Source organism: Echeneis naucrates, chromosome 23 (genome assembly GCF_900963305.1).
Source record: "Echeneis naucrates chromosome 23, fEcheNa1.1, whole genome shotgun sequence".
NCBI classification, from domain to species: domain Eukaryota; kingdom Metazoa; phylum Chordata; class Actinopteri; order Carangiformes; family Echeneidae; genus Echeneis; species Echeneis naucrates.
In genome coordinates, this window is record NC_042533.1 from 14,292,621 (window position 1) to 14,311,953 (window position 19,333).

At 40.6% G+C, this 19,333-nt stretch overlaps 2 protein-coding genes across 3 annotated transcripts; one reads left to right on the forward strand and one right to left on the reverse strand.

Moving 5' to 3' along the window:
• The first annotated feature begins 46 nt into the window (after positions 1 to 46).
• psmc2 (proteasome 26S subunit, ATPase 2) lies at positions 47 to 3,785 on the forward strand. Its single transcript, XM_029494844.1, has 12 exons — positions 47 to 198; positions 529 to 566; positions 653 to 734; positions 888 to 987; positions 1,120 to 1,251; positions 1,341 to 1,413; positions 1,595 to 1,690; positions 1,827 to 1,991; positions 2,079 to 2,166; positions 2,384 to 2,586; positions 2,718 to 2,814; positions 3,498 to 3,785. The coding sequence occupies exons 1-12, from the start codon at positions 129 to 131 to the stop codon at positions 3,653 to 3,655; spliced, it is 1,302 nt and encodes a 433-aa protein (XP_029350704.1). The 5' UTR covers positions 47 to 128; the 3' UTR covers positions 3,656 to 3,785.
• slc26a5 (solute carrier family 26 member 5) lies at positions 3,716 to 16,001 on the reverse strand. 2 transcript variants are annotated; one of them, XM_029494842.1, is made up of 18 exons: positions 15,866 to 16,001; positions 14,902 to 15,209; positions 13,560 to 13,699; positions 13,199 to 13,309; positions 10,582 to 10,763; positions 10,108 to 10,272; positions 9,547 to 9,782; positions 9,117 to 9,264; positions 8,568 to 8,681; positions 8,405 to 8,482; positions 8,076 to 8,171; positions 7,506 to 7,612; positions 7,322 to 7,391; positions 7,137 to 7,229; positions 5,963 to 6,067; positions 5,523 to 5,729; positions 5,384 to 5,438; positions 3,717 to 4,527 (listed from the first exon to the last, which is right to left on the reverse strand). In XM_029494842.1, the coding sequence occupies exons 2-18, from the start codon at positions 15,057 to 15,059 to the stop codon at positions 4,361 to 4,363; spliced, it is 2,232 nt and encodes a 743-aa protein (XP_029350702.1). In that variant the 5' UTR covers positions 15,060 to 15,209; positions 15,866 to 16,001; the 3' UTR covers positions 3,717 to 4,360. The 2 variants fall into 2 exon arrangements, with proteins under 2 accessions (XP_029350703.1, XP_029350702.1); XM_029494843.1 differs by lacking the exon at positions 10,108 to 10,272 and having other exon boundaries at positions 3,716 to 4,527.
• Between the last annotated feature and the right edge of the window lie 3,332 nt (positions 16,002 to 19,333).

Genomic DNA, 19,333 nt, shown 5'->3' on the forward strand with positions numbered 1-19,333 from the left:
AAAGCTTCGATCTGTATTTCCGGTGAGTTGCCCACAGCGGCGGAAACTCAAAGCTGCTGTGTAATTGTTCAGTTTAGCTGCTGAAGCAGCTCAGCCTTTCTGTTGGGAACTGTTTATTCACATTAAATATGCCGGATTATCTGGGAGACGACCAGAGGAAGACAAAGGAGGAGGACAAGGATGACTCGCCTATTAGAGGTATCCGTTAAAATGCAATAAAACGGCCGAATAACGAAAATGTTTTGAGAGGTTTCTTTGCTTGAAAATCAACGTCGGCGTTAGCTTCGAGGCTAAAGTTAGCTCGGCTCGTTTAACAGCCTGCCCCCGTGTAGCTATGGGTAAGAAAGTTTAAACAGAGGCTCTGTATGGGGTCAACTCTGAAGCATCTGCTGTGAAAGTAACGAACGCAAATTTGAAATGTGTATCATGTTATGAAGTAAACTGCAGCACTCGGTTAAACAATGCTAGCGGCCTGCCGACACTGTGTGGAGTGCAACATCACTGATGTTATTTTCATCCCCATCGCAGCTTTGGATGAAGGCGACATCGCGCTGCTGAAAACCTATGTAAGTATGGCCTTAGCAAACCTGAGGTCCATAGTGACATTGTTTTTCAAGCCGCGTTACATTTTTCTCCTGCTGTTTATTGCCAGGGTCAAAGCACTTACTCCAGACAGATTAAACAAGTGGAGGATGACATCCAGCAGCTGCTCAAAAAGATCAACGAGCTGACAGGTGACCGAAGTTATAAATGCATGACAACACACAATAAAGCTGCTTGTTTGTGTTTTGTTTTTTTTTGACAGTGTGAAATGATCTGAGAAGCCACTGACTGGGTACTGAGTGGTGCTCTAACTTGTGCCATGTGCTTATTTTTGGCTTTTTCAGGTATCAAGGAGTCGGACACTGGTCTGGCCCCGCCAGCTCTGTGGGATTTGGCGGCTGACAAACAGACTCTGCAGAGTGAGCAACCGCTGCAAGTGGCAAGGTATAGCAAACTGGGTGTTAACTGTAAACACTGTACGTTTCATGTGCTGTATTTTTTTGGATCTGACTTTTCAACTGGAGATTTTCTCAAGAACATAATCTTAAAGTTAACTGTTATAATTGTCCCCCACAGATGCACGAAAATCATCAATGCAGATTCAGAGGATCCAAAATACATAATCAACGTCAAACAGTTTGCCAAGTTTGTGGTGGACCTGAGCGACCAAGTGGCTCCAACTGACATTGAAGAGGGCATGAGAGTCGGGTGAGGCATAATTATTCATTTAAAGTATTAAATGTTATTTCATTTATCATTAATGCATTTATGTGAAGCAATCTCTTCTGCTCTCCCAGTGTCGACAGAAACAAGTACCAGATTCATATCCCTCTGCCTCCAAAGATTGACCCCACTGTCACAATGATGCAGGTATGAATCCACTGGAGGACTTGAGGAGACATTTTTAACCGAAGTTAGAAATATGAAAACTCTCATTCACATTTTATTAGTTGAAATGTATTCATATTTTTTTACTGCAGATGAAAATAAGCAATAGCATTTTGTGCAGGAAACATTTCAGTTCTGTCAGTGACTCTTTGTACAAATGTAGGTGGAGGAGAAACCTGATGTGACTTACAGTGATGTTGGTGGATGTAAGGAGCAGATTGAGAAGCTGAGAGAAGTGGTTGAGACACCGCTGCTGCATGTGAGTATGCAAGTAGAGTATTTATTGGAAATCCAGTCTCAATCTGGAGTGGAGTGAGAAATGGGTTCTCTCTGCCATATGGAAGAGCCCAAAATTACAGATTTATCATTAACACTTTCTTCACTCTCCTCAATAGCCTGAGAGGTTCGTTAATCTGGGCATTGAGCCTCCAAAAGGCGTGCTGCTGTTTGGCCCCCCTGGTACAGGAAAGACTCTGTGTGCCCGCGCTGTGGCCAACAGGACAGATGCCTGCTTCATCAGAGTCATCGGCTCTGAGCTGGTGCAGAAGTATGTGGGAGAGGTGAGTGCAGAGGCCTCCAGTCTACAGCAGCAGCTGGTGATGTGTGAATGTGGAGTGAAGGATTAATTCTTCTGTCTTCATCTGCAGGGAGCTAGGATGGTGCGTGAGCTCTTTGAGATGGCCCGGACTAAGAAAGCCTGTCTGATCTTCTTTGATGAAATTGATGCCATTGGAGGTAAGATTTTTATTATTTTCTGTATTTAAAAAGTCTTTATAGTACATATAGTACATTTGTAATGGCATATCTGTTGTGACATCCTTCACGACCAAAACTGTGCTCATATTATGAAAAGTGAGATTGGCGAGGATCATTGGTGATTCTAACAATCATTCCGTTTCTGTCACAAAATTTGTGTTAATGTGGATCCTTGTCCTGCTTTTGAACCCGACAGGGGCTCGTTTTGACGATGGTGCCGGGGGAGACAACGAAGTTCAAAGGACAATGCTGGAGCTCATCAACCAACTGGATGGCTTCGACCCCCGTGGCAACATCAAGGTTTTGATGGCCACCAACAGACCTGACACATTGGACCCAGCCCTGATGAGACCTGGACGTCTGGACAGGAAGATCGAGTTCAGCCTTCCTGACCTGGAGGTGAGTGATACTGACATACAGAAACCAGAACAACCTTACTGCATCCAAATCATGAAAATTGGCAGGTTTTAATTATGCCATTTTTCTTTAAAGAGCCCCTGGACCTCACTTCTGTTGATTTTGTGTTTCAGGGTCGCACGCACATCTTCAAGATCCATGCCCGCTCTATGAGTGTGGAGAGAGACATTCGCTTTGAGTTGCTTGCTCGTCTCTGTCCCAACAGCACTGGTAAGACTCACAGCAGCACCCCTTGTCCTCATTTGTCTTCTGAAGATCACATTTTAACTCATTACATTTTTTTTTTTCTGTAGCTCCACTTCTTTTTCGGCAGCATCACAGAGCAGATGAAATTTGTCTCAGTGGCAGCAAAGCAATTCCCAGTTAGTTTGAATAGGATTTCAACTCTGCCTTCAGAACCCTGTTCAGTCTGCAGTCCTGTTGTAGACAGTTAGGGCCATAAGGGTGCACTGCAACTTGATTCTATCACTGTCAGAAAGAAGAGAAGAGTACTGGAGCCAATCCCAGCAAATGTTCATGGCAAGGGCAGGTTACACCCTGGACAGGTTGCCAGTCTATCATAAGGCCAACACATAAAGACAGACAGAGACCACCACACATACTCAAACCTACGGAGAGCATGCAGGTTCCACACAGGGGGCCCTAGGCCCAGGAATCAAACCCACATTCTTCCTGCTGTGAGGCAAGAGCTCTAAACGCTTATTGGCTGTGCTGCCCAAACAAGTGATTCAGTTTTTACAGATTAAAATTTCATTGTGATAGAAACTCACAAAACCCAGTGAACTGTAGATGATTATGGGATAAAACACCTGTTTCTATGAAAAGTCTAACGTTTAAGAAATAAAAAAAGCATCCTGTGAGCAGGAGTGAACATCTGCTATGTTTCCTTCCAGGCGCTGAGATCCGCAGTGTGTGCACAGAGGCAGGTATGTTCGCCATCAGAGCCCGCAGGAAGATCGCCACAGAGAAGGACTTCCTGGAGGCTGTTAACAAGGTCATCAAGTCCTATGCCAAGTTCAGCGCCACCCCCAGATACATGACCTACAATTGAGTGTGTGTCTTTGTGAGAAAATTTCCCATTTGGTTTTTCACCATCCAAGGTGCAAAAAGCTGTGTAAACATTGTCTTTCTTGTTGCAATTTGCTCACTTAAATAAAGTTTATTCCAGATTTAATTCTCAATGCTGTTGACAATAACCACATTATAACATGAAAGGCATCCTGTGTTTTACCCTAACAACTAAAGTTTCCTTAAAAATACTAAAACAGCTTCACAATAAAATGTCATTTTTCAATAGTGTTGCACTCAGACTAGTTGACACAGTAACAACAAACATGATGCAGCAAATTGACCAGTTATAGTTTTAGCTGTTGCTTTAAATACGCAATGTCACAGAAATGCAGCTGAAACTATCAGTACAGTAATATCTCAGTAACCATTAACACTGTATCAGCATGGTGATGATGACGATACAAACTGGCCTCTCTTTATATCTCCTGGCCTTTAAATATCCCAGCACATAAGTTACAACACAAAACATAATTACAAATATATGTTAAAGTGCAGCTCTTAGTGTTGAGGAAGAGGCTGAAGGATCCACTGGAATCCTGATTTTGAATAAAAGGCTAAAAGCCACCTTTTGTCTCATTGCTCTTGGCACTTACTGTTTCATGAAGTCAAAATGTGGAGTGCTTCTGTTCAATGTGAACAGTGTTTCCGTGCTGCCATTTAGGAGCATTTTGGCGCTGTGCTGGTTTTAAGGTGAAGGTATCGTCTCTTCTCTGGTCATTTGAATGCCTGGAGCCGCTGCTGGATGGGAGTGTTGACAGTGGAGCACAGCATCGTGAACAGTGGGGAACACCAAGTCTGTGTTCATGACTCCAGTGAAAAACTGTAAGGTGTCCAGTTCAGCCAATAGGCTTCCTGGAAGAGTAAAGCAAAGATTGATTGATTGATTGATTGATTTGTTTATTTATTTATTTATTTTAAAGGCAAACCGAAGCTTTGTACACAAATCTTTGTTGTATCATGTACCACGAAGAAAGTTGATGACAGTTCTCCAAAAACTATGAAAAAGATTTTTTTTAGAATAGTTGAATACTGCAGTGGAGATTAGAGGGTCATGCACCAAGAACTGACAATTTTTTTGAAACAAACATCTGGAGCTAATTCACTTTAATACAATAATCCTTCTTTGTTACATTTATTGTGTTCAGTTTATATTGGAAGAGACAAGCTAATTCTAATGAATAGTGTTTCTGGAGGCGGTAGCCTTTTTTTATACCGACAAGTGTCTCTATCCACAGAAATCTAACCTGGGGATGGACAAACATCTCTGAAATGGTTTGTGCTTTCTTTTTAGTCTCTGGAAGGATGTAGCAACAATCATCTCAAACTGATATTTATCCAGCGTTCACATGGCTTTATCTTGGATGTTTGCTAATGGGCTAAGTTAAGATGGGAACACTAAAGCCTAATGATGTTTAACTGATGTTTAACATTTAAAGGTGCATTTAGCAAAGAAGGTTGATGTCACTGTCTTCATTGTTTATAAAGTAGGTCTAAGTTCATAAGGCTTGCAAAGTATCGCACTCTGTATTCAGAAGCTGAAACCTGAAATCTAGATATCAAGACTTTGGAACTTTATAATGTTACAACGAAACAGCCACTGTGCTCAGCCACACCTGAAGACCAGACCACGTAGACCCAACTTGCAGGAAGTGGTTTCAATCATAACAGAAGTTCAGAACCTCCCTTGTAGAGTCATCATAATACTTACTGCTGCAGCCAGCGATAACCACCTGCACATCCACGGCAGCATATTCCTTCATTACCTGTTGAAACAGAGAATAAGACAACGGTCTCTTGTTCTGTTGTTTTGACATAGAAAGCAGCTTGCACTGAGGAAAAAGAATAACCTGTTTGATGGCTTTGGCTCCCACAGTGTCGATGAAATTAACAGGCGTCCAGTCCAGAATAATGGAAGTGACATCCCCAGGAGGTTTAAGGAAGACTGACTGTTCTGAGTCTGAAACGCTGTGAACTTCTCCCGACTGGCAGTTCCTCTGCTCCTCCATCAGATGGTTGTTGGACACAATTTCAGAGGTAACTCCCTGCTTCTGAAACTGGAACCAATCAAAGAAACTGAGATCTCAAGAAGCCAGCAGGTATTTTGAGCTCAAACTATCAGAGGTTATTTATTTGTATTTTGACACACTGTGGAAACAAGTTTCTACACAATCACCTGACATGCTGATGTGCAAATGCCCCATGCTTTATATTGACTATGTCAACAAATCTGACAGTACACATACACAACAGGTCAAGCAGGGAGTGAGAACATGAGAGCAGGACTCACCTTGACACAGATCTTTGAGGGAGAGGCATGATTATAGTTCACTTTCTCCTTCTGTTTTTTTCTGGCTTTCAAGGCAGCTTGCAAGTGTTCAGGGTTTACACCTGTCTGTAAACACATCAGCAATGAAGCGACATGTAAAATCTGAATCAGATATACTTTCTCAAACAAAAAAATCTGCACACATGGCAGAGCATGGACATGCATAACTACACGGAGACGGTTTTGTTTCTTAAATCCACAAACCATCATCACATGGGATAAAACATGGGACCTTTAAAATAAAAGGGCATTGCTTACACATGTCAAACTCGTCACGTACATTGTTTCAATAAGTTGCCACAAATGTTCATTTTTTAAAAAAGATATTCAAATCCAGATAGAGTCCTCTCTGTCATAGTGAAAAACATTGATTAAAACGTTGTGACAACTGTAAAATAGCTGAATCGGAAGTGGCAGAGCTGTGTTGATTCTAACATCATCTATGACAATCACTACTTGTGTATTGCATACAGATAATACAGCTTCCTGAGAAGAGACATGTGAGAGGGACTGACTTCCTCATATCTCAGGAAGGAAGAAAATAAATCTGTTCTCAAAAGTGAGTAATTATTCCTATGAATAAGAAATGTTTACTCTGAATCTCAGCTGTGTACACAGATTAAGTCAAACTGTATTCATGCCATGTAGATAAAAAAAAAAATACAACAGTTAAATACCAGTATGAACTCCTGCCTCATGAAGTTTAGGATTTCCTTGAGTTTTCATCTAAACTATTAAAGAGCTGTTGATTCAACTCTATCATATTTGATTTAAGATGTCATTTGTGATAGTTATTTATCTGTTATCTAGCCAGCCTTCTTTCACATGAAGGGGATGTGGAAAATAATGTCCATATAGCACAATGTAGCTCAACAACTTCAGCCTTCATAGAAAAAACATCTCTGAAACTGTCAATCTGCCACCAAATTATTTTCAAATCCATGTAATTACATGTCTAAAAGTAATGATGACCTAGATGGTGACAACATGTTTATGAATCTAACATAATTTCACCTTTCAAAAGCTAAAATCCATAATCCATTGATTATAGATGTAGATAGGATAAGTTTTTTTTGTTGTTGTTTTTAACTTAACTCTTGTAAAACACACACACACACACACACACTAGGATTACCTTCTTCTTGAGGGCATTCACATAAAGGTCACAGTTGGCAAAGTAGATTGAGGAGTTGGAGTGGAAAATCTTAATCCCCTCATATTCAACAGCCTGGGAACAAAACACAAATCCCAGATTCAGTGTTAAGATCAACAGACTTTTTTCTCCTGGGTTCAAACAGAGGTGTTTTTTGATAGATTCACCTCTTCATATTCTTCCAAATCACAGTACATCCCAGTACCTGGAACGTGGCCCAAGATGGCACTTTTAGGGCTGAAAAATAAAGAGAGGGTTCAGATTGCAGGTGCTATGATATGTGAGGCTAGTATTTTACAAATTAAATTTGGGCGTTCAGGCAAAAGACAAACAGCTGCCTCTTATCAGTACCTTTGTGTTCTGTAGATGACTGTTAGTATAGCAAATGCGATTGCCACCAGGAGGCCATAATCCAGGCCCAAAAGCACAGACGCCACAAAAGCTACGAACCATATGGCCTGAAAGGGAACAGGGAAAAAATAGAAAGAACAACACAATATTTACTAAAGTATCTAAGGCTCTGAAAAGGAAAGAGCTGTCACCCACGGACAAGATAAATGCTCAGCAAATCTTATTTATCTTCAGCTATGGTAGAGAGACATGAGATCTAAGATGATAATGATTGAATGATGTTTAATATGATGCATTCAATTTTAAGTAATACTGTGTCCAGATGTAAGTACTTCATAAACTTTGTTGTCACACCAAGGCTGTCACCTCCCTTAAACCCACCCCAAGCTCAGAGTGTTTTACTTTTCTTTCCAAACATCACAGGTATGTGTTGCTCATGGCAAGTTAAAAAAGATGGATAAAAGCATTGAAATAAGATCAGTTTAGAGCCATAGTAAACTATAAGGCAGGTTGCTGCAGAGTGCCATTTCCGATGTTAGGGTGGGTTTGGGTTTGATTTCATACACTGACCAGTTCGATCTTACTGGTCTTCCATAGGGTAGGAATATCTCTGAACTGTTTGAACATCCCCAACAAGTTAACCATGATGATGGCGGCCAACGCAGTCTGAGAGGTAGAAGAGAAGAAAACACAACATGGGAACAAAAAAATTTGTGACACACTCGAAAAAAATTGGTTTTTCAATGTCATTAAGTGAAATGTGCCCTGACTCATTTTTGTAACTTAAAAATCTGTGTCAGCGGAGCTGTCAGCTTTTATTTCAACAGACTCAGAAGAATATAAAGTTGTCTGCATCTCTGTCTATGGCATGGAGCTGCTAAAGAGGAAGATTCACCAACCTGGGGGAGTGGCTGAAAGACAAAACCAATGGCCACCACCACCAGCAGCACCACGAGAGACGCTAGCAGCCCTGCGATCTGAACAAACACACACAAACTGAGTCAAAAATTTTTCTCATTCTTATTATGGTTTTACATTTTCACTTTAAAGAAGTTGTGTCACCTGTGTTTTTCCTCCTGTGCTTTCCTGCACCAGGCTTCTTGACATGGAACAAGTGATGGCAAAGGTTTTGAAGAACGAGCTAACAAAGTTACACAAGCCCAGGGCAATCAGTTCCTGAGGGAAAAGCAAGTGAAGGTGGCTTCAAACTTATTTAACAGAATTAAAAACAGAAACCTATCCTGCAGTTTCTGAGGAAGTGAAAAAATACTTGCACTAATGATTGCAAAATTTGCAGTTGGTAGATCAAGAGGGGGCAGACAAAAGACAGAAGAATCCTGGACATGTCACAATCAACTGCACAGGTCTCGTTTTCATCAAAGCGCAAAATTTTATTTCACTTTAATACTTTCAGAGTATTAATACAGAACCTAGATCTATGTTAGATTATATGAAACCTGAATGCCACTTGAACAATAACACTAAGTACACACATAAATTTGTAGTTAAATTAGTACCAAAGTAAATCTGCTCACTAAATGTATAAACACACGGAGGGGCCTGGAACTAACCTGTAACATAGACGGCAGCTTCTCAAATGTTTCCACTCACCTGGTTGCCGTCCACACTGTACCCATGTTTCAGGGCAAAGATCTTGGCAAGTGAGATGCCCATTGAGAATCCTACAATAGCTACAGCAAAGGAATCTGTGACCAAATTGGGTAACAGAGAGAACTCTGGGGCAGCAGGTGGCAGAAGCCTGACGACACAGAGGAAAAGATTTGCATCCCTGTGAGCATATATCTTTCAGCTGAGATGCATTTAAATTGTTATCAAATTAAATAAAATCAGGTTTATTTGTATAGTGCCAAATCATAACAAAGTTACATCAAGGCACTTAACATTTGAGCAGGTCTAGACCAAACTCTTTTTAAAATGATTCAAAGAGACCCAACAGATCCAGTTATGAAACTTACATTTTGTGTTAGACTCAGATCTAACAGTCAGCAAATTCCAATCTGAAATACACCTCACAGCTTACCCAGTTGGTATCTTCCCCACCACATCCACCTTGTGGCCTTCTGACAAAGATAGGCCATACGAGACCCCGGTTGACACGATGACAACGATGATCTCTCCGGGAATGGGAACAGGAAGTTTCTTTTTGAAGCGCTCATTGATGTCCTTGACCCCATATAGGAAGACAATACATGCGAGGCCCAGGATGAGAGTGGTGATGTTGGCGCTGGTGATGTCACTGAAAACTGCCTTGACACTCTGAGAAATAAGAAGAGAGTTTGAGCATGTTGACACTTTGATCTTTTGGGTCAAGCTTAGCCTTATGATTTGTGTTGATACCTTGTCTAGTTTTTCCAAGCGTTGTCTTGTTTCTATTTCTATTCTGACTTCCAAGCATTTGCTTCTCTCTTTTGTTGCTACTTTTGCTTTTAATTTCGGACCAGTTTGTTTCTTCAAAGAGTTATTTTGAGTTGAACTTTCTATATTAACATTTATTAACTTGCAACTTTGTCTTGCGAGTCGTGCATTTGGGTTCAGATTCGGACCATTCTGTCACACACCCTCCAGAAGTGACTAAACTCACATAAATAGCAGAGAGTGGCCCACTGAAACGCTGTGTCTTCACCCCCAGGAGATACTTGAGCTGGGATATTACAACATGCACAGATGCTGCTGTGGTGAAGCCTCGTACCAGAGGCTCTGTTAGGTAGATGGCCACAAAGCCAAACCGGAGCAGACCTAAGGCGATCTGAAAGTAATTAAGGCAGTTAGAGGTAAGGGGAAAGGAATGAACTACCCAGCTTTGTTTAAAATAAAAACATTAAATCAAGAACATGTCCACACTGACTCTGACATCCCAATCCAGACAGTAATTTCAGAGCTTGAGAAGATATAAAGTAAATTTTATTGTGCCCTGTCAGACTTTGGGTTAGATTCAGCTCACATGTAATCAGATTGCATGTACTTTCCATTAAAATTATCACTATATAGGGGTTAAGAGAAGATCGGCAGCAGCTCTCAGCTTCTCACTGAGCATCTTTTTTGTTTTGACACTCACCTGGATGATTCCCACCATGGTTGTGAGCACGATGGCCACCTGGACCCTCTTGGCATCACGAGCCTCCACATCCAAGACAGCAGATATGTTGGACCCGTTTGCAGGCAGGGTATAAAACATTGAGTCTGGAGCTTCCCTCACAGCAACACCCCCAATCATGAGACTTATAACAGCAAAGGTGCCTGGAGAGAACAGTTACAACTTAAAAATAAATAAATAAATAAATAAATAAATAAATAAATAAATAAAAGGTGAAAACTTATTGTGATTTTGTTACTTTTTGGGCAACAATGCGGCATAGTGGTTAATGTAGTTGTCCCACAACAAGTCGGTCAGTTTCTGTTGCCAGGCCTGGAGCCTTTCTGTGTGTTTCCTCCCACAGTCCAGACATACATGTTTAGCTTAATTGTTGACTCTAAATTCTCCGTTAGTGTGAGCGGTTGTTCATCTCTGTCTGTCTGTGTGTTGGCCCTGCAATGGACTAGTGGCCTGTCCAGGGTGGGCCCTGCCCTTGCCCAGGGTGAGCAGGGATTAGTTCCAGCAGCCCGCCACCCGGAATCAGAGCAGTAGAAGATGAATGAATGAATGAACATTTGACTTTGTACACTTCAACAGCAGCCCATTTAGTCTCTCTGTTTTAAATTCAGAAGATTGAGGAAGTTAGAGTGGGCATTTGAGATAACTTCTCTACTGTGCTTCACAAAAGAAAGTGAACAGGAACTTTTGGGTGGTGGGCAAATAAATAATTTAGCCATCTAAGTCTGTGTAAAGAGTGAAAGAGATAGCAGTTTGAACAACTACAGGTCTCTAGGTCTGAATCCCCCCCCCCCCCTTCACTGGCACAACATCCACTTGGGTTAAGTTAGGAGGAAATAGGAATAAACTGAAAGCATAAAGTACAGTCAAACTGTGTATACTATCACATCTCGACCAGACTAACTTTTTTTTTTTTTTTTTGAGCTTGTTGAGCTTGGCAGCAGGAAAAAGCAAGCACCACACTAAATGCAACCATCCTTGGTCAAACATCATTATGTGTGAATCATGGGCATATTTCACCTTAGTCCTACTTAAATACAGCCTTGGCCATATACATTACAATGACCTCTTCAGAGTGTGTGTATGTGTATCCCTTTGAGTGAAAAGGCCATCTTGCCCAGCATTTGAACAGCAGCCCAGTTATTCCCTCACACTCTGCCAAAAATTGGGGGATCATTTCAAAAGCAACTTGCTGTAGAACAAACTTTTCAGTGCAACCAGCAGCTCATTGTTCAGTTCAGATCAGCTTTTTTGTTGGAACAAGGATAGGCAGATTGATTATACCCTTTCATTAGATAAACTCATGGGTTGGAGCTGACATTTAAAAAGAGCTGGAGCCACTTCTTGTAAAGTAGCTGAGCGGTTAAGTGTCAGAGGGGCAATGATTTCACAACCTGACTTCTCAAGTCAGCTGACGACGTTATCACATCTCAACATATCTCAGTATGGCTGTTCCGCCAGCGGATAGATGTAAACCATGAATGCGTGAGTGAATGGATGAATGGGGCATGAATTTCTTTATGTGCTTTGACTGGTCAATAGCAATAGAAGCACTAGATAAGAACAATCTAACAAAGCGCCAAACTACTTCATGTTATTACACAAGCTCAGAGTTCATGAGTCACAATGAGGGTCATTGTAGTTTTTTTTCTCCTGTAAATCTTAAGGCTAGAGATGGGCTCAAAAGAGGGCAAGTGGCAGGTAGAAGAGCACCTGCTGTCCACAAATCAATATGCTACAAAGTCTATGCTCCACACGTCTCTTTTTGTGGCTACAGCCCATGTTGACGACGTGTTTAGTGAAAGTACTGAAATATTTTGTCTGTGATGGCCATAGGCCATTTTGTCCCTGTTTTCCATTTTTTGTCTGCTGGCTCTGCCCCTCTCATTATTGACACCTGCCCTGACCCTGTATAAGAGTCCTGGAATGCAAGATGTCTATCTCTGCTGCAGGGCTGGTGCCACCTGGGCTCCCAGCATGGCTGTTTGGTTTTTAGTAATGTTTGTTTGGTTCTTTTTGTTACTTTGACTATTCATGCATCCATGCACCCTACACTTCAATTACTGATTACTGATGTTTTTCACCTGAGTAATATTGGTTAGTTATCTTTATTAAACTTATGTGATACTTGATTTGTGACTGTGTGGACCTTCCCTTTCTTTGTTATGCTCTCTCATGAGTTGGGCATAACATGTCCATTAGAGATCGATATGTGCTGCCTTGGCAACCAAGTCACACTTAGCTTCAAGTCAGGAGTTAGAAATCTTAGTTAGTCGTGAGAAGTAGCTTTTATCAACATTGAAACATTAGGACGATTTTTTTTTTAACTGTTATTACATAAGAATGGAAAGCTGGAGAGGAACAGCAACAGTAATTCTGCGGTGCGGCGCAGCGTATAATCAAATGCCACATTACATGACAACAAAAAGCCAGCATTAAGTTAATAGGATCTGTGAGATTTGCTGCCCTGCTATTGGTATTAACACCCAAAAGTGGCACCTCCGCAGCTGCTGGTACCCAATACAGCTGGCAGGAGGAACTATGCATCCCAGACACAAGAATCTTGAAGTTGATTTCTCACCTACTGATATGTGCCTGGATGTGCCGAAGAAGGTGTAAAGCAGAACAGGATAGAATGAGGAGTACAGGCCATAAACTGGAGGCACAGCAGCCAGCATAGCATAGGCTAGACCTGTTGGTGAGAGCAAACAGAGACAGAGTTGGAAAGACACTGAACAGTCCAATAGCAGCAAAGTTATTGCATCACAAACTCTGACCAGCAGTATAACAAAACAAAGACAGCATGAAGTCAACTGACGCCCCTTTAGGAGTTTGGCAGCTGGTCCTTCCCTCTATTTAACCCTTATGTCATTCCAGATTACTGGTGTCGCTCATGGCTACTGTATAACACAGTGGAGCTGCTGGGGCTGAAGCACACTGACCTTGAGGAAGTTGAACAACTCCTGTGCTGAGACCTGAGACCACATCTGAGAACAAGTACTGTTTGACAGGATAGGATGGCAGCCATGTTAGAATGGGAAGGAAGGTTAGAACTGCTGCCTTAGCCCTCTGTGATGAACACCTTTGAAAAGAGACAAGATTAATTTTTAAAGGAACAATTTTTCAGGCTTTTACTACAACTACACCATCAAAGACAGGAAGCCCAAATGTTGTTCAATGCTGTTTTCGGGCACTAGTTCTCAATTCCAGCTAGGAAAGACAACATATGATTTATCTAAGTTAAATTTCCTTTAACTTTTAAAATATCTCAAATCACCTGACTTCTAATCGCATGTATACACATAAAGTTAGCATATATTCATGGGTAAACAAAGACGAGGTATTTCTTAATTCTTACATCCCGCCAGAAACAGATAATCGTCATGCTTGTGATTGGTGGATTACGTTTCCCAGGGTATTAAACTTGACAAATACAGCTATAAACCAGATAAGTCACATCAGCAAAGGGTGTTGATTTTACTGCCTCTTACTGGTTTAACGGCTGTGACGAAAAATTCACCCGAGTGATGAAAACTAAATTATGGAGACTTCTCAATGTGCTCGGCCCAATGCACTCAGAGTTTGAATTGCTTGGATTTTTAAATGTTATTACAGACAATTAACTCTTCAATCTAATCAGTGATGGCATCAATTACGTCTAGACACACATGTTTTAATAACATTTCAGCCATAAAAGCCAGATGGGCGAATGTCCCAATGTATGTTTTTTGGCAAGGCAGTAAATTCCCACCAATCAGTGGGACCAATCAATTTTTTTTTTATATGTCACTGTTGTTCTGGGAAATAGTCATGGTTATGTTCAAAATATCAGATCTTAAATACAAAATTTGTTCAGTGACATAAGAAGAAACAGCTCATTAGCAACACCTCTAAAAATGTCTGGCATACAACTTGGACAACATACAAACTTGATGCACCCTTTTTTATGTGTGCTTTATAACTTTTTTATACCCCGCAGTCTAAAGACATTTCCTTTACAGTGACATTGAAAAAAAAAAGGGAAAGCTTTCATATTCCTAACAATGCAGCAAACGATTGCATTTTAGAAATCTATATCTATATCTATATCCAGAATCCTATATCCGCGCTGTCTATCGGATTCAACGGAATGACTTACCTGGGGAAAATAGAGTTAACTGATTTCTGTTTGAATGTTGCATTGCATATTTTACGCTTTTGAATATACCTGAACTGATTTAACACTGTGCTAAAGAGAACTTCCACAGAACTAATGAAGAGGCAGCGTTCTCTGAGCAAACCTACCGGAACTGGTGAGCCACTCTCTCTCGGAGGGTGGTGGACTTGTCTCTGCGGTTAAGAACCTGCGACCGGATCAAGGCTTCGTTATAAACCGGACGCTCGATCCTGTACATCAGCTGGGAGTCTGCATCTACCCTGACTGCCGCTTCCTCTTGCTCCATCACCAGAGACAGGGTGGCTGATGCTGTCAAGTCAGAGTCGACGTGCTGATCACCTCCCCCCACACTCACTTCTCTGTCATTGCTCTGACTGGTATATGCTCATTCCTTTGGCTGCTCCCACGTTAATCAGTTGGCACGTCCTTTTTTCTTCTGCTCAGAAGACAGGAGAAAACAACAGTCACCACTGCAACGCTCGCTGTTTTGAACTTTGCTAGATTGCATTTAAATAACAGCAGGTGTGATGATAACCAACCAGTACCCATTTCTAAGGCTGCCGCTTTTTTATTTTTTATTTTTCTCGCACATTTGGTGATTTTTTTCGTCTTTGGGCACTATGTAAGGGCATGCGTGGTATCACACACAACCTATTTCTGACAGAGACTTGTAGAAACTGCACACACTGCTGCTTCTGATGATGTTACAATGTGACCTGTCATCAGCCCCAGTCTGAAACACACATATATCCTATGGTGTTGTAAAATGAAACGCTTGTGTTGTGACAGTTGTTGGTCTCGCTGATCACCAATCTCGCTTCAGATCAACTTTTTGACGCAAACGTCTAAGTCCCGAGCTCCTTCCCGTTTCCACTTGTTTCCAGTGCTAAGCTAACATAGCGCTGCTAACATGGCAAAAAATAAGCACAAAGAATTGGGGGGGTTCTTCGGACATACGTGAAAAAACGTCAGAGAGATAATAACGATAATGCCCAGCTACCGGAATTAACCAGGTATTGGCAATGACTACACACACCGTCACTCATGTTGTTCAGCTTTTATGTTGAACACAGAAATGCTAAAAGCCCTTACCTCTCTCCTCCTCCAGCTCCAGGGAGGATGCTGCTGAAGAGACGACACTGACTTTATGAGATGAATCCGTTCAGTTGAACATTAACGGCGGGAGCGACCTTTAAAGACTGCACACAGTAGCTACTTCACTGATACAGCAAAGATGGTAGGGGCCGAAAAGATGAATTACACCATGGCGGAATTCCCATTCATGTTCCGGTGTACAGAGACGCATGTGCTACTAGCTTGTAGTCCGAACACTTGTGGCTTGAACATGAGGCTTAAATGGATATTGTGTAATCATTTTTTTTATCAATTTATTTTTTGGAGTGAATACATTTTCATTATTCATCATATATAATAAAATAGCAATATATACCAGATATACATATTGAATATGGACTTTAACAGTCGTTCTTCAGCAACTTCAGCTTTTAAACAGCAGCTCAATGAAGCAAAAAAAGAAAATGTTCGGTTGAGTTCTATTCAAGTTTTACGAATGACTTCTGTTGCGATGAGCCTCAAATCAATGGCAGACCCGGAATGAGTAACTTTCTTAAAATTTGTATTAGAGTGAGAGCTCGTTGTTCTCGCGGCTCTGTGCGTGTGTGTGTGCGTGCGTGCGTGTTTGCGCGCGCGTGTTTGCAGAGAGCTGGATGACGAAACCAGGCCACGTGTCTGCTATGTAGCGGTCACGTGCCCCCTCCAGTGGCGATATTACGAATCCTACTACGAATCCCACGCCAAGACCCGCCTTAGCTGCCTTATTCTGCCTCTGATGGGCCTCTTCACACAAAATGTTTGACAGTTCTGCAGTTCTCTACAGGACTTCATAAAGTTTCAGTGAATGATGTTTGCTGAATTGCTGAATTTTTTACTACACTGGTGACCGGAAAGTTTGTTTTGCTTATGGGCGAATCCATATGCACATGATCCGTAACTAGTTAGTCATGAGTATGGTGTAATAACAGACCAGACTGAAGCCACCTGTCTTTGTATTAACATGTTGTTTCCATCAGGGGGCAATAAGAGTCAAAGGGTTAACCAGCTTCTTGAAGAAAGTAGAGTTTGATTAAGCCTTTAACTGCACGAGCAAAAAAACAACAAAACATAAAAATAAAAAGAGCTAAAATAATTATTAATCCATCTTAAAATTATTATTACAGTAGGAATTGTCTTTAGAATTTTAATTCATGTTATTATTATCATCATCGTTTTGTCTTTTGTTTATTTCAGTTTGTATTTCCACACATTTTTCTTACAGCTACTTTAAAACCTTCCCCCAGTGACACTATATTTAACAAGAGTAATACATGTAATGCATGATAACATGATATGATGCATAGTAAGTTCACATTCAGATAATATTTCTGTGTTTAATGCACAGACATGCATTAAAAAATAAAAGACAACTAAATAAAGGATGAATTCAATTTGAATCAATAAAAAAAAAAACGAACAAAGAAATGCTTTTTAAGTCAGCCCCAAATGTAATAAATGAAATAAAGAAAAAAGGAAACTTTATTGAGTCAGACTGGAAAGCACCAATATCACCATCAGTTCCTACAGTGCAGTGAGATCAAGTCAAGGCAACTTTATTTTCTAGGGCAGTTTTAAAGACTGATCTGACTAAAGTCCTCCACAAAGGAAACTACAATAAGTAAAGCAAATGGAAAAAATACCAAAATATTAACAGACACATGAAAACATAAACAACAAATTAGATGTTCCACCTTGTCATTCTCTTTTCTGTTGTTGTGTTGGGTCATCTCTGGTTTGCCAGAGACAAATAGAATATGAACAATTTATGTGAAATTTTGACTTAACTCCAATGTGAAGTCCCACGTTATAGATAAAACATTTTATCTTTGACCAAAGTCTATTCAGTTCATCCTTAAAATGTAACTGGCAGGCCAGCTGTTTGCTGGATGATGTCAATAGCCTCAACATCAGTAGTAAAAAGTCTTGTTGAACTTTGATACAGTTTTCCGTCACAACTGTGTGCTTCAGCTCACTGCCTTTCTCTCTGCTGCCTTGCATCTTCTGTCAGCGATCTAAAACTATTTCTAATGAGTTGTTTTACCAGACTTCTGTTGGGCAGTTGGTACTGTGATAGTTTTTCCTAGGTCATGTGCGAAAAAATTAAGTTTCAGTCGCTAGCAGCTAAACACTGGGTCTGTGGAAACACAACGCAAAGGTAAATAAGATCTGATAAAGTAGGGGTTGAGTCAGATGATTGGTCATGAGTCTATGGTTTTGTTTTGTTTAATGGGAATGTGAGAAATTTTATTTATATTTCCATGAAGTAGATCATTTGTGTCATGATGGCTCTGTGCCACAAAGTCCTAATTTAGTTCATATTTCCTCATGGATTTGGTTGGTGGTTGTGTTTTTCGGACTTTTGATTCTGGTGACTGCCGTCTTGTGGCATTAATAGTTTACTAGTTACTTACTAATTGTTTTGGAAATCAAAGACCTGCTATCACGGTGGTAAAACTATTTACGACAATATAAAGACATCAATAGCAGTATGTAATAAGTCTTGAACCATTTAAAGTTTTGTAATGTGTCTTTTTTATTATTTTATTTTATTATTTCAGTTACGTCCATTACTGACCTAATTCTTTGGTATGATACAAGCAGTCATTGATGATTCTAGCTCCTATGGCGCCGTGGGCGAACACCGACCATTCTGCAGCATTGTCTGGAGCACTTCCTGTTCCTTTTCCTCACTTTGTTTATTTTTCTTAAATTGCTCTTGGTATAATACCTGCTAAGTAATACAACAGACATGTTCACACATGTGCTGCTAAAGAAGTAATTGAGTCCATTGTATAAAGTAACAAACTAATTCCATCATATACAATTATGGTATAGAATTGATAGATAATTGATTTTATTTAGTTGGGTAAGACTGTGTGGTGATGTTACTATCCATGCATATCTATTTTGAATTGGCTGGCATGGTGGTAGTGGTTAGCACTGTCACCTCACAGCAAGAAGGTTTTGGGTTTGAACCCCAGACCTAAGGCCTTTCTGTGTTGAGTTTGCGAGTTGCCCCTGTGCAGGTTCCATCTGGGTACACCAGCTTCACCCTACAGTCCAAATACAAGCAAGTTCATTGAATGGCTGTTTGTCTCTATCTGTTGGCCCTGTGTTAGGTTGTTGACCTGTCCTGGATGTACCCTGCCCTTGCCAGATATCACTCTGCACTGATAAGCCTTCTAGATCATGGATGTATGGGTTCATATTGTGTTTCAGTCATGAAATATTGTTAATCTATTGTTATTATTAAGGAAGTGTGGATAATGAACAAATAGTAAATGGTAATAAAAAGTTTGACGAATGAACTGAATTTGGGACACAACATTTGTCATGTCTCTGCAACAACATTTGTATCTGTGCCAAACATGGCAGCATGGGCACAAATTTAAAAAAATCTTTTTGTCCCTAATTTAAGGCCAGTGTATACTTTCTGAAGGAAATGGT

Coding starts and splice junctions, on each gene's coding strand:
- slc26a5 (XM_029494842.1), bottom strand. CDS start 15,059: ATGGAGCAAGAGGAAGCGGCAGTCAGGGTAGATGCAGACTCCCAGCTG. Junction 8,682..9,116: donor ACAGTGTGGACGGCAACCAG/GTGAGTGGAAAC, acceptor CTTTTCCCTCAG/GAACTGATTGCCCTGGGCTT. Junction 5,730..5,962: donor CCTCAAAGATCTGTGTCAAG/GTGAGTCCTGCT, acceptor GATTGGTTCCAG/TTTCAGAAGCAGGGAGTTAC.
- psmc2 (XM_029494844.1), top strand. CDS start 129: ATGCCGGATTATCTGGGAGACGACCAGAGGAAGACAAAGGAGGAGGAC. Junction 567..652: donor TCGCGCTGCTGAAAACCTAT/GTAAGTATGGCC, acceptor GTTTATTGCCAG/GGTCAAAGCACTTACTCCAG. Junction 1,691..1,826: donor TTGAGACACCGCTGCTGCAT/GTGAGTATGCAA, acceptor TCTCCTCAATAG/CCTGAGAGGTTCGTTAATCT.